Source organism: Cimex lectularius, unplaced genomic scaffold (genome assembly GCF_000648675.2).
Source record: "Cimex lectularius strain Harlan isolate CLEC.00 unplaced genomic scaffold, Clec_2.1 scaffold52, whole genome shotgun sequence".
NCBI lineage: Eukaryota > Metazoa > Arthropoda > Insecta > Hemiptera > Cimicidae > Cimex > Cimex lectularius.
Window position 1 is genome coordinate 758,148 of NW_019392742.1, and position 15,426 is coordinate 773,573.

The 15,426-nt window shown below is 35.0% G+C and overlaps 2 protein-coding genes across 2 annotated transcripts; one reads left to right on the top strand and one right to left on the bottom strand.

Moving 5' to 3' along the window:
* Positions 1-539: 539 nt before the first annotated feature.
* Positions 540-7,719, top strand: LOC106664957. The gene is made up of 2 exons (XM_014391064.2): positions 540-637; positions 7,061-7,719. The coding sequence occupies exon 2, from the start codon at positions 7,061-7,063 to the stop codon at positions 7,355-7,357; it is 297 nt and encodes a 98-aa protein (XP_014246550.1). The 5' UTR covers positions 540-637; the 3' UTR covers positions 7,358-7,719.
* Positions 7,720-11,397: 3,678 nt separating this feature from the next.
* On the bottom strand, positions 11,398-13,737 carry LOC112126973 (protein takeout-like). Its single transcript, XM_024227106.1, has 6 exons — positions 13,665-13,737; positions 13,488-13,577; positions 13,132-13,279; positions 12,948-13,075; positions 12,737-12,886; positions 11,398-11,549 (listed from the first exon to the last, which is right to left on the bottom strand). Exons 1-6 carry the CDS (start codon positions 13,735-13,737, stop codon positions 11,398-11,400), a joined length of 741 nt encoding a protein of 246 aa, XP_024082874.1.
* Between the last annotated feature and the right edge of the window lie 1,689 nt (positions 13,738-15,426).

Consider the following 15,426-nt stretch of genomic DNA (forward strand, 5'->3'; position numbering starts at 1 on the left):
GAGAAATGATATATGAGGTTGGTGTATGTACCAGTTTACCTGAATGTGAGCATTTTTTATGTGTCATTAATTGAGTTCTTATAGGCTGGATATAAAGGTTTTTAAATCACTTTTATTGAGTGGATGGATTTGCTGGATATTTTTGCGCTTTAAATTGTTGGTTGAGTTCCAAAAGGCTGACCATTTGATAAATTATGTCGGGTGAATTCTAGATATTTACAAATTGTTCTGTAACAACCGAAATACAGATTCATCAGCCCGCAAGCCTCACAAAAAATCTCACAATAATAAATTATGTAGAATTAAAATTTTAGAGGATGTTTGGAAAGTTTTGATAGAGCTGTCAATTTATCATCATCATACTCTGGTTATGTAAGAAAATAGATGGACCCCTGATGCTTGATGCATGGTCGATCGAGTTTCCCCGACAACGAGGATCGTACGATTCGCGTTAATCCCCCGATAAGAGACCCTTTTCTAAAATTTCCCCTCCGATGTCCGGCCATCAGAGGAAGAGAGTGTCATCGGAGGCGGTGAAAGCACAGGAAACGAGTGGGGGCATCCAGGTCAGATTTGGTGCTACATAAGCCAACTAAACTGCAGACGGATCGCCCAGTACTCTCCTACCTTCAGCGAGGTAAGCATCGTCAACTCATATATCATTTACGACTTTTCGAATCAGATCGAAACGTATTAAAACTTGGGGAAAATATCGCGAAAAACATCCAAAAAAAATCAAGTAAAGCCATATCACTCGATTTATTTTTAAATAAAATTCGGTTGAATTTGATAAAATTGTATTTATGTGTATCATTTTGAAATTTTGATCCGATTTGTGACTGGTTACGTGATCTGCAAGAGTAGCTAATTACCTACCATTATATTTAAACTCTAGGTCCGCTTGGTCTCGCTAAACATTAGTCAGATTTATCAGCTGAAACAAAGATAACCTTTATTTGCTTGCATAACAGTCAATTTCGTATTTCATAATTTCTTAACGACCCTTATGTACATTTTAAAGCAGATGATAATCCTAAATTCAAAAGGTGAAAAAAAATTATTCAACGCTAACCTTTCATCACTTTTCATTAAAATTAATTACAAAAGTATAATTTATTTATATTAGAATACTTTTCATAATAAAATTAGAAGATTAATCATTTATTATTATAACATAATCCAGTCGTATGTTATTAGTTCAAGTTTATATTTTGCATTTCTTTTTAACACAATAGTGAGCATTTTATGGTCATGAAGCATCATTAAATAGTTATTGAATATTTTTGTTTTTAGTACAATTTTCGTATGTCTATACTCGCTGGATTAGTCTGTTAGAAGCATTTTGGCATATCGTCATCTTCATTGTGTCTGTCACGGAAGAGACTGAGGCTGCATAAGCCGTTTAGGTGGTTACCCCAGTGCTATCCTCTTCCTTTAAGCCTTCATTGAAATTCAAATCAAGATTTATAGCTGACAAGATGTTACTTATGACTGAGGAAGGTTAGAAAATATAAACATTTTGAATGAGTAAGGTACGTCTCAAGTGGTAAGGACTTCCTCCCATAACCGATCGATGTAGGTGAAGTCCAGCACCTCAAAAATACACTGATGAATGAATGAGCTTACTATATATTTATTTGTTCACATAAAACATAGTTCATTTATAAAAAAAAATCATTGTACAAAATTGTTAAGAATTAATTCATGTGTCATTTTAATTCCTTGTTGTAAGTATGTAGAACCCTTAGGATATTTTTTTTAAATGTTGAATAATTATTATTTGCCGAATTGGCTTTGATGTTCTTTGTGTAAATATTTTTCAATAATTGTGATTTTCGAAGCATTTTGGGTCCGCTGTTTTTTGCTTGGTTCGCCCAGTGTGTCAACATTCTGTGTTGTTTTGACTAAAAAACGTTCCAGCTAGCGAACTAAGGAAACAAAATTAACTTAATTTAGGAAAATTATTACAAATGGACAAGATTTTCAAGATAATACAGAATGCGGAACGTAAAAGAAAATAAGATTTTCCCGAATTTTGGGGGTTGTTTGATCGTTTGGGTCCGCTGAATCTCGCCTCTGTTTCACCCCGAGTGTTTAGATTCATGTGCTAATTTTCATTCAAAACATGGCAAACTAACCAAACTACAGTAAATAATAAAATGAACATATCAGTATAATTATATTCGTCAATTTGATTGAGTAGGAAGCCTAACCACCACGGCCCGCCTAATTCTCGCTGTTTATTACCTTGTGTATCTTGTAAGCTTTTACAAACTTAATATTTTCTTAAAAGTTTGTTTAAGTGTCTATTACATTTTAAATGACATAGGAAAAAACATGTTTTTATCTGGCATATTTGGTTGTTTTCTGAACATTTGGTCAGTCTCGATTTTTCAGCCTGTCAGATGGGTTTCGGCTTCTCGACATCTTCAGTCGTCGGTCTGAGTTGGAATGTAAGTCTAGGTATGAAAAAACTCTTCTGCCCACTGATCGTATAACAACATAGGCGAAATTACCGTAAATGACTGTGTCTCATCCTGAAAATTATGAAATGACAGATCGACAGGATGATCGGAAAAGGCCAAACTAAAAATTCATAACCACACAGAACTCAATGATATTTAAAAAAATATTACCAATTTGTATGGAAGGTGACAGTGTCTCACCCTGCTTATAACCCTGACAAAGAGTACAGAGAAAAAGAAAAACGTGAAAATTGCATCGTATTAAATTATAATTCATATTTGTTCAACTTGACGTATCGATCTTATTACATCGAATCTTGCGGTCCGCTTGATCTCGCTGAGCTACCAGTATACAGTAAATAGTCAGACTTATCTTGTTTATACGGATAATAAATTGTTCAATTAATAGAGTTTTTGGAACGAAACGTTTTATTGTCGAAATAATGGTTATTAATTTTTAAAGAATGCGGGAGTTGAATGGATTGGCTTTGCGGTTTTGCGGTTTACTGTATTTACGATTTTTCTGTAATTAATTGTCTATTTATTATCCTAGAGGTAGGTGTATATAAAAAAAGTTTAAAATATTAAAGAGCTTTTGGTGGCTTTTTACATCAAAAGTCAAAACTTTTCCTTCCTGATCTTTCCAAAGATCAGATTCTGGAAAAAAAATAACATGGATTTTTTCTTTTTTAAACGATATATCAGCAGTTTTGACAGATTTTTCAATACAGCTCGCGTCCCATCGGTCCCATCGGAAAAATTCCGTGTAGAAATTGGCCAAGACGTGACTTCGCAGCCTCTCAGGTCGTCAACCCTCCCGTCTTCGAAAGTGGTTAACGGCTTGTATCATTTCAAAACGCTTCATTGCAAAATCACCATCAAAGCCTATTTGACAGGTCCGTTGAATTTTTAAATATTTTTTGTTTTTTACAATCGTTCGGAAAAGAGAAAACGTCGAACTTCGGTGACCCACGGCTGTAAACAAGTTACTTCGTGGTTTTACACCCAGCATAGGCCAAAATGCCATTTCCCCCCCCCCCCAAAAAAAAAATTATATATTCAAAACTATAACATTTATAGTATCAAGGCATAATTTCTACATAACAAAGAGCGACATAATCGTAAAAAGCAAAACTTAATAATAAGCTTAACTTACGGCCATTTTTTTTTCTTCTGACTGAAGAATGATATGGTTATACAGCGAAAAGCATCAGACCAATAATATCAATATTATATATTTCAATAAATTATAATAAACAATAACAAATAGAATATCTAATATAAACATAAGACAGACTAGGCTTATTTAATTAACGAAGTGGTTCAATACCTAAAGTACTGAATTTATAAAAAATCTATTTTCCTTATTTTAATGTCGAAAAATTAAAAGTTAACAGTAGACATTAGAGTGAAACTTTAATTTATAAAATGGATGAAATAGTACATAACCATTTTGTTGCCCATCCACCTCTCCTCAGTATCCCATACCGATGGATACCGGCCAACATTTTAAAAACTATCTTTCAATTAAGGTTTTTAGTTGAGATAAAAAATTAAAACCTTAATTAATTGAAAGATATTAATTGGTCAAGCGGATCACGAAACTAGTGAATTTAAAAACTATGATGGAGTTACTCTAAACGTCTTTTTTTTCTTAAAAACAGTTCATAAAGGATAGGTAATTTCTTCGTTGATTGCAAAGGGGTCTCCTATTGATGGTTGATTTTTTTCCTACCAACGTTAGATCCTTAGAACCAATTTAAAAATTTATAAATAGCATTCTCTGATGCTAAATTTAACTATATATTTTTCAGATACTTATTTAATACTAATCGGCCTTTTATTAGCAATTCCTTTTTTGGGCTTTACAATTATATAAATATTGAAATTTTAAACAAACTTGTATAGAAATTTTATTTAATTTAACTGCCAAATGGCTGACTGTTATGGACAAAAGAACAATTGATCAAATTACTCGGCAACTACTAACAAATCAAACAATTTTTCCCTATATTAAGAGATCGTTAATTTTGAAAATTGATCTTGCATTCATTATTTTATATTTTGTTCTTCCGTGGTGATTTTCGAAGAACAGTTGGTTTTAAAGAAAATCTCCATTTTTCTAAATTGTAATGCATTTGTTGACCTACAGAAGGACATGACCAATAGGAAACGGTTTAAAGAAACCTTGTGTTATTAAAACTTGTGGAATTTGAAAAACTTTGACTAATAATTGACAATAAAACAAACATGTTGAATAAAATTTTGACGTGAAAATAATTTTTAAATACTGAAGTTGTTCTTGTCTGGTCATGTTTTTAATTATTTTGTAGAAAGAAAAAATACTTTGTTTTGTTTATTTACTTGTTCGTCAACTATTTTTTATAAATGTTCTAACCGCTAACGTTTCCAAATTTCCTGGATTATAGTCAGGTGAAAGTATTCGTTAAAAAGATATAACAATACAGAAGAAACTCAAGAGAAACTGCCAAAACGTGTGAAATTTAAAATCGATCCTTTAGAATATGTCACACCCTTTATCTGTAGGCTTAAAGGAATAATTGACTAGGTTTTCGAACAAAAATTTGATGTCAAAATCATTTTTGAAACCTGTAGTTTAGCTTTTTTTATCACCCTTAACCTCCTGTTTGCCATGCTTTTTTGGCTTGGGGTATAAGCAGGGTGAGGACAATACAATATATATGAATTTATTCCTTCATGTTTTTAAATAATTTTCTAGAAGAAAATAGCTTGTTTTGATTTTTTACTTGTTCGCGAACTCATGGTTATAATTGTTCTAACCGTTTGCAGAATATTCCTTGGATTGTTGACTGATGAAAGAAAATAAAACAAATTAGAAAAATACAGAAGAAACTCCAGAGAAACCGTCAAAACGTGCAAAATTAGACAACGATAGACGTTGGCAAAAATTAACTAGGTTTTCGAATAAAGATTTGATGTAAAAATCATTTTCAAAACTTGTAGCTTAGACTAATCACCCTTAACTGCCTGGTCTGGGTTATAAGCAGGGTGAGGGGACAATACCACTTTTACTTAGAGCGAAAATATAATAGCCTACATTGGTTTTTAAAGAATCGTTTGAGAATTAATTTTTATTACCGTAGCAACCGCTAGGGTCTGGAGAAGATTTTCTTAGTTATTAAATGGAGGAAGTGATATAAAAAAATAAAAATTTAAATAAGAAACTCAAGAAAAAAATATTTTTTGGAAAATACTGTCGATTCTATAGAGGCAATTTGGCACAAATTGGCAGGGTCGTCTAAAAAAACATGTGAAATTTGAAAACGAGCCTTTAGAAAATCTCGTACTTTTAGTCGACTTCGGCAATAATTTACTAGGTTTTCGAACAAAAGTCGGATGTGAATGACAGTTTTAAAGCTTGAAATTCGGACTTTTCTATTTATCCTTGACGTACTTCATCCTTGACAAGATTACCCTCTCATACAAAGTTTGCTTTTTAACACCGGATAAAATGTACAATGCTGTCAGTGGCGTGCCTCACCCTGCTTATAACCCTGAACCAAATCACCAATGATTACGAATGACGAATGAAGATTACGAATGAAGAACACAAATGACAATAAAATAATCTGACAAGTCAAAACAGCATGGAATGACAGACCAGGATGACTTAAAAAGCCCAAACTACAGGCTCATCACTGAGAATCATGGAAAGCATTAAATGGAAGGTGTCGGTGCCTCACCCTGCTTATAATCCTGACCAACAAGAGAAAATAGAGAGAAATCGAAATTGTCTCGCATCCAAGTATAAATTTATATTTGCTCAATTTGACGTATTGTCTTTAATATAATGAATCTTTTGACGGTCCGGTTGATCTCGCTATACTGCGGTGAGGAATGAATAGTGAAACCTATGTTTTTTATCCTTATACGAAAAATAAATTGCTAGTAAACTTAATAATAATTTTTTATGTAAAGAATTCTTCACGTCAAAATATGTACAATGAGCTTTACAAGCTTCTTATGATAGTATTGATGTTTTATATTTTTTCCTTCAATCACGAGAGCACGATCTCCGTAACGTCTCGCTTGATCACTGTATCTTTTTAGTATGGTGCTCATGGTAATCGTTCGGTTTTTTGAGACTGTTAAGGAAATATTGAGCGTGAAGATTCGATACATTATCGAGGTCAGATGGACTTTTATTTTCTAATATTTTCTTCTAATTTTTGAGTACAGTCGATGATCGTAATTTGTATAATCTCAAAACCTTCCATTCCGGTTCAAAATGAAATTTTTAATGTTGAAGGGAAAACAGCTTTCTTTATTTCCTTTGATCTCCAAATGCCACTGTTTTCACTTCTAAAGGTGTGTATGTATTTCAAAATAAAACTTTTTTTTTTAAACCTCGGGTCGTCATTCCGGTCGATTACGTGACCGGTCGATCCAGAAAGGAAAGGCGAGGCTGACTAATGCTGATCGATCTGAATTATTAACAGCTTTCACCATGCACGAAAGCGAGCCGGCTGCGAATGACACCTGTTTACTAAACGTTTCTCCGTTTTCACTTGTATTGAAACATTCACAAAAAACTTTTCTTTTTTTGAAATCAGATGAAGACGGCGGGGCTGGTGTTCATCGGGATGGTAATCGGCTTAGCCGCCTCCTTCCCCCAGAACAAAGAAGGCGCCTTCTTCACCAACGAGGCCATCCGCCAGGCGCAGAACACCCACCTGATCCCACAAGGGGCCACCATACAGAAAGTCCAAGAAGGGATAGAACTGGCGGCATACGAAAGCATACCCGGCAACCAGAGGATCAACCTTTTCGAAATCCTCGGAGAGCACGTTCCACCTGAGGTCGTCAACAACCTCCAGACCCAGGTCGACCAAGTCGGAAAGTCTAGTTAAAAAAATACTCCACATTTAACTTCATTTCATTCATCAATCATCTTTCTTCATCTTCATCTCATTTTCACTTCATTTCATTTAAATAATTTGCACGGGCAACCTCTGAACCATTTTTTTCCTTTTGGTAAAAATCACCTTTTTGATTATATAAATAATTAACGTTGCCTTTGTAAATTTATCATTTCTTTTCATCTTTCATCGTTCATCTTTCATCCTATCATTTTCATTTATTCACAAATCATATCACGCCCCATCGATCATTTCTTTCATTTCATCTCATTTGTACATTAACTGTGGCACCTTCTCAAGTTCTTCGATGTCTGTAGACTTTATACTTTTGTAATAAAATTTTTTTACAAAAATTTGTGTTTTGTCTGTTCTGAAAGAATCCATTGGACAATTTATTAATCTAAAAACAAATTATTCTCCGATAGCCAAGTCTAAAATATTAGACGAAGTGTAAATATTTATGAAATTATAAGTTATTTTGATGATTTCATAAAAAAATACAAACCGTATCACAACTTTCTTATTCAAAATTAATTCCTAGCTTCATAGAATATGGTAGCGCTTCGGTTCTAAGAAGGTAAGATTTTGTGGGGGCCAAAGTAGCCGCAAAGCAAGTCCGGCAGACATCATGCTCTCGCACTAGAGAAGTTGGTGTTCCAAATTCTGAAGTGATGTCCGACTGACTAATCGAAGATGAAGATCAATTAAGCGAGAATTGAAGCGATAAAGATACCCTTTGTCGTCCCTTTTCAGATATTGTGTCAATTGGTATGTGACCACTGGAAAATAGTCCTAGTCCAGAAATAAATTGCTCCAAATTTCTCTCCAACAAAAAGAGGAATTATTGGATACGTAATAGACAAACCCTAATTTTGGGTGGCGTCCTTAGCTCTCAGGATAGCTAGTTCATTTCCCGTTGCCCGCTTGCTCAATTCTCCTTAAGTAACTTCTTGCTGCTCTACTGACAGTATTGTAAGAGGCAGATATTCCCATCTTTGCCAAGCTGAGTTGAATCAGATCCACTAGGTCTTTCAGACGCCCCCTGCTATCGGAACATAGTATCAGGAAGATTTCATATGCATGGACATGTCACATCCTTGTGCAAGCGAGGAGAAGCAATGCATGCCAAGTTCAGAAGTGCCACACATATGTCTTTCAAGAAGAGTTTTGTGGCTTTCAGCAAAAGTTTGTCGCTAGAAGGCACTCTATCTCTGGTTCCGGTCGGCCGGGTACCTTCCATCTAAGGTACAAAGTTGTGCTCAAACCACGATCACCTCAAATTTAACCTCAATTTGGGGCTACTAGGAATCGCCTCCTACCATGGTTCGCTTTTATTTTTTCCGTAAAACTGATCACCAATCCGGGAGTTCCTAAGAACCCCTACTGTTTGCACCCTTGCCTGGAGGGTCATACAAACCTCTGCCAAAGGGAAAAGATAATAAAAGTCAGAGAAAATCAATCCTCAATCATTTATCATTGTTTACACCTAGATGCCAGAACTGATGATAGGTCTTGCCTAGGCACGTCGACAGAGTTTTTCCTATTTTATGGATCATCGGAGATAGAAATTTCGGATTTTGGAGTAATTTTGTGCCTCTTGTCACGCCACTTGAATAGTTATCATGATGAAATCATGACTGGATTTTTCCCAACACCGAGACCGTCAACGCCTGCATATGTTTCGATTCTATTTTATGTTTAATTTTTTTGAATACAAGTCTAAAAAAATCAAATTTTATCCCACATTTTCCAGTTCACTAAACTCGTCAAAACCGGTTTTTATTATGTGTACTTCATCCTTCTGAATAATAGTTACGTTGGCAATGGAGATGACCTTTGGCCAGGGCATTCGGATCTTTCTGGCCACTGCTTTGTAAGACTGTGCAAGAGATGGGCATCGTGTCATAACTTTTCGTCGAGTGCGAGGATTCCACGTTAAACGATTGTCGATGTACAGTCCGAGGTTGCGCATCTTATCCGCATTTGGGAGGGGTCTATTATTTAAGTAGACTGGATGGGAGTTCATCTAGGGAAAGTGAAGTTGATTTGTTTGTGTTACATTTTTTTTCTTTTCTTGTCACACCTCTAATTGAAAGTTTCGTGTGAAAATGGATGTTACTAGAGAGGACCACTGTATCGTCTGCTAATATGAGTATGGCGGTTTGAGGAATGTCAGCTGAATAAATCTGGTATAGTACGGGCTACCCTGATATCCTTAGCATGTATAGGAAAATAGTCTGAGGAGGAATTGCCTTCAATGACTCGGGAAAAGCGGACAGTGTGTTGTAACTAGTAATAGCAGGTGGAACAAAGATGCTCCTGAGCATGAAGAGGAGGCGCGAAACTCGATCAATACCACAACTTAAGTCAAGAAAAGCCCCCAACTCAAGAAATGAAAAAATTTCTACCATACGATCCCACTGTTGGATAGTTGAATAGGAGTTGCGAAAACCAAATTGATGGAATTATTTGGAGCTTTTCTAAAATTTTACCCAAAATGAATAGTACACCTACTTGCCTATATGAAACGGTACAATGTGTTGGTTTTTTTACGTTTAGAGAACATTCATATATATGAGTGTTTCCATGCTATAAGGAAGTAAGTTGTACTAAGAAAAACCAAAAAATAAATAGTAGAACAATTTAATCTAAAATCAATATCCTTAAAAGTTTACATATCCAGTTTTCCATACCGCCGAGGGTGCAGCATTTTTCCCAAATATAGTCTCATCATCTATGAATATAAAATTTTTGCTACTTTCCTCTCCACGATCCTAAATCTTTTATAATTTAACTGTTTAATGTTTGCTAAAAAGTGTTATTCATATGTTTATGGAAATTATATCCGTGGTGTGCCTTTACTTCTTAAACTTCTTATTAAAAAAAAGAGCATACTTTGTTTAAACCTACATTATCTATTCTCTTCTTATATTTACTACCTCATATTTAAAAAAAAAAATCTTTTTTTATTACAATATACTATCCAACTATTCATTACTTTAAAATAATTTCGATTGTAATCACTCTGGTCTGCTTTTTCCTGCTCAGGGACATTGAGACATTAAACATTTTTAACTTTTATAGGGGCGTCCGTGGCCGCGACGGTGCGTTGACACGGGGCTCATCACTGTAAGGTAAAGGTCCCGGGTTCGAATCCAGCGGCCCTGCATTCCAAACGGACGTACTTACAAATGCGCTTTTTTCAGAAAAACACCGGCTCCCTGGGGGCTGTTGCGAACCCTCGTAAAAAAACTTTTTATAACCTCCTTTAAAATCATGAAACGTTTTCGTGGGATTATAGTTTTACATACAATTTCGAATATCTAACCCAAGTTAAACGGATAATTTTTTAGTCGCCTCGTAAATTCATCGAATAGATTAATCCGTTTGGTATCTGTAAACAAATCAACATTTTTTTATGGCTCGGTTCCAAAAAGGGGTTTTGATGAACATTTTCAAAGAGCGAGCCTGTTGCATAAGAGAGTCTCATATGGTGAAAGCAGGCCTTCTCCGCCCCTTTTCCACTTTCTACCTACTTAGGAATTCTATTTATTTATTTTTTATTTGTTTTTTACTTTTTACTCACTCTTTTCTTCCTCAATGTCACTGTTGGCGTGGAGCTGCTATACTGAAATCTCCGGTTTGAAACATGGGATTTCACTCTGTGTTCAATTTTTCTTCGCTTAATTGTGTGAAAAAAGTGGAAAAATTGCCCGTGAAAAATTTAAGACTTCGTTTTATAATAGGTTCGCTAATTCACTTCTACGGAATTTACGGATATTATCGACTTTCTTGTTTTATCTCGCTTTTACTTATAAAGTTATGCCTATGAACCTATGCCTATTTTATCCCTAAAATTTATAGATTAATATAAAATATTATATCTTATAATATATTTGTATATATTATTAAATCCAGGATTTTATTTAAAAAATCACTTTGTTTTTCTTTAAAAAAACAAAAACAACAAAATCATATTTAAAATAATTACAAGCAAATAAATAAACAACATATATAAAATGTTTTGTAAGTTAACTTATAATAAAATCACTGGCAGGAACTCTTGAGAACAATTCATTTACAACAATTTTAACTGGGGCGGCCATCGATTTCAGACCGATCGGCTGGAGGGTGTTCAGGATAAATCGCCAATTTCGGTTGATCAAATCGTTCATTCGGTTTCCTTAAACATAAAATTTTATGTTCATAAAAAAAGATCACAGGTGGCGAAAATTAACTGCCCAGGGTGTACAAACTTCATGTAAACATGACGTACAAAAACTCGGACAAACTGGCAATTAATTTGTAAAATGTGAAAAGAAGAGAAGACACCCCATGAAATAAATTAAAACAAACGTTTTCTGCAGAGTTCAACTACAAGCACAGTAAATTCAAATGAAACTAAATACATAATTAATTCCCCGTCACTCTCTCTCTCTCTCTCTCTCTCTCTCTCTCTCTCTCTCGCTCTCTGAATCTCTCTCTCTCTTTCTCTCTCTCTCTCTCTCTCTCTCTCTCTCTCTCTCTCATTCTCTCCCCCTACATTTCCGTAACCCTGTCAATCACTTTCTATCTTTTTCTTTTTATTTCTCAATCCCCTCACTATTTGTCCATTTTTTCTGATTCTTTATTTGTGTTTATTTGTATCCCTCCATCCCACTCTCTCTCACTCTCTCTCTCTCTCTCTCTCTCCGTCTCTCTCTCTTTCCCTCTGTTTCTCTCTCTCTATCCCTCTCTTTTTTCTCTCTCACTCTCTCTGTTTTTCTCTATCTTTCTCTCTCCCTCTGTTTCTCTCTCTCTCTCGGTTTTTCTCTCGATCTTTCTCTGTCTGTCTGTCTCTCTCTCTCTCTCTTTCTTTCCTGTCTCTCTCTCCCTCATCATCAATCCTCCTTTCTCATTATTTCTTACTGTTTAATTCTATCTGTCTTTCCTCATTCTCTTTCTAACTTTTTGTCCAACTCATGATATTCTCTCTCAGTTCTTTCTTTCTCACATTTATATCTGTTAATTTTAATCTCCCTCTCTCTCTCTCTCTCTCTTTCTCTCTCTTTCTTTTCTGCCTTTCTCTCCCTCATTATCACTCCTCCTTTCTCATTATTTCTTAATTTTTTATTTAAATTATATTTATTTTTTATTTAAATTTATATTATTTAATTCTATCTGTCCTTCCCCATTCTCTTTCTATTTTTTTCTCCAACTCTTAATATTTGTTCTCTCTCTCTCACTCTTATCTCTCTCAATCTCAATCTCTCTCTCTCTCTCTCTCTAAGTATTATATTAAGTATTCATATCTAATATGTCAACTTAAATTAAGATAATTTTCTTTAAATTACCCTAGTTCAGTCCATAGTTTTATATTGAAAAAATTACCTAAATCTTTGTTGCCATTGAAAAGGTTGTCAAAACGGACGCTTATGTTTTTTGCATCAGGGACCAACGTGGATTCTTTCACTCTGATGAACTCCTTTCCTTTTTTATTGTACTTTTCAAAAACAAACTTCATCCTCGATGTTAAATCGTCTGCAGGCAAATATAAACAAAACGTGGCACAGTCTGTCGATTATTGTTATTCTATTTTTACCTATGGTAATCCTGAAATTTCCTTTTCCTTCTATCGGCACAAAAACAACCCTTCCTTCGACTCCGTACTTGCCGAAGAGCACCAGCTTGGGTGTGTTGATTTGCAGATCCATAGTTTCCCAGTTAGTTCTACAACAATTTAATCTTTTTTTTTAAAGCACGAGAAAAAAAATTAAATACGAAACCTGACGTAGTCGACTTTGGCGTTTTTGAACCCGATGACTGAAACGTCGCGAGCAGTGAGTTTCAGGTCGGTGGAGATGGAACCGTGGTTGTACACAAAGAGCTTCATCTTCCAAGGGTCTAAAGGTTGCACACCCAAAGTTCTATTTCCTAAAATAAAAAGGGAAAAAGTATTTCAAACAAACCAATCTTTATCGCCTTCATTGTTACGAAAAAAGTTTTTAGGATATGCGGTGAAAAAATATTTCTTGAAGACATTCATCACGAATACAGTTTTATATATTTTTTTGTTTCTCATATATATAATGAGTAAATATTCTTTTGTAAATTATACGTAAAATATAGTTTAAAACCTGACCTTTTCCCAAATCCCTCATGGCATTTTGTATCGATATTTTCAAACAATCGTTCAAAGAAGTGTCGTTTTTGCATCTGGCCCAATGTGAAGCTGGAAAACCATTGAAAAATCTCAAAAAAAATCTTACGAAATTTGATTTTTAAACGAGCAATAAAAGATTAAGAAAAGTCGACATACGCAACTTTACGGATTCCACAGCGGCTAAAATAAGTACTGTAAGGACGGACGTGAAATTCCTGGAACAGGCCATCTCGACTGTGCAGATTTTTCTGCAGGGATCAAGTATATATATAAGTATGGAAATTAAACCGGCTTTTGCAAGCATCGCGAACTTGAACCTGCTAGCAATAACTTGAGTTTCACTTGTTCATTAAAAACATAAGGAAAATAAGATGAATTTAGATTATTTAGAGGCATAAAGATTGGTTCTTATTTATCGAAAAAAGTACCAGATAGAAAGAGTTTTAAATGCTATTGAATAATTATTGGTTATTTAATGAACATATAATTTTCATAGCATGCATCATGCAATACATCACATGATGAGCAAAGAAGTATTGTTTTGCTTTTTTATGGTTTAGTCGTTTCCTATCATCCTGATGTGAGGGAACCCATTCAAATGGCGAGAAGGCAAAACACGTCGGAAGACAAAACCAGCGAGGACTGTAGGCTGAAATGAAAAATCACGACGAAACAAGAGCTTTGAGTAGATTGAAAAAGAAGTCTCGACCTGCTTATAACCCTGACACACTACAACAACCCATCACGGAAACTGGATCACGGCAAATTGCCAAAACTCGTCTTGCAGACCAAATTAGCATGTAAACCAAATGTTATCTATTTTTTTGTAAAAAAAAAACTCTGTGCAAGATGCATTTGGATATTCTAAATCTTTTACCAGGCTGTTTGAATGATTTTTTTTATTTTTCCACCCCCCCCCCGCCGTACCTGAGGAAGACCCCATACCGGCGGACAAACGCTTTAGCTTAATCGACTTTGTATATCTAAGGGATTTCAAATAAATGGGATAAAAATACCTCCCAACGATCTTTCCTTCAGGCGAGACCGCTGGTCGGTTTTTGAAGGGACCATATTTTCATTTTAGAACCTAAAACAAAAGGTCTTCCCTTGCTTGTTTCCCCTTGCACATTTCCTTTTCCTTGGTTTTATTTTTTATCTATTTATATTATCTAAAATGTTCTTACTAAGAAGAGGAAAACTGCCCGGAGCCCTAAACCTAAACCTATGTTTAATTATGCAATAAATAGCGGTAATAAAACTCTAACAATAATAACAATATTTAGGACTTAATAAATAGAATAAATAGGGACTTGTTCATTTAAGCGTATTTGAGGCAAAGTCTTTTAGTGCTCCAAAAGATTTGATATCACAGACTAGCTTTTGGAGATTAGGCGGCCATTCTGCTGAGGTGATGGTCTTTCGCAAACGTTCTCTTTCTGCCTTGAATTTGATACAGCTGAACAGTTTATGTTCGGCGTCTTCTTCAGTGCTGCAAACGGAGCATAAAGGGCTTTCTCTTTTCTTATATTTATGAAGATAGCTTGCGAAGTTTCCATGTCCTGATAGCATTTGGGTGGCCCAGTAGTCGGGGTGTAGCCATTTTGCTTTTTGTCTTTCTCCAACGCTTGGGAAAAATTTGGATGTTAGCCGATCTTTATTGCTATTTGTCCATCTTTCTTGCCATTATGCCCTTGTCATTTTTCCCAAGTACTCTTTTGCCTCCGTCCCCGTTGTGCTTCGGAACCAGTCTATTTTTCCTTGGCTTGCTCCTATATCAATGGCGTCATTTTTCTTTTTTTGGTGGATGACCACTGGTCTTTAAGGACTAGGTCTATTGGCGGTGTGTTGGCTATTACTTGTAGGGCATGTGTTGAAATCGTCCTGTGCACTTTTGTGGTTCTTATAAGAGCTATTCGTT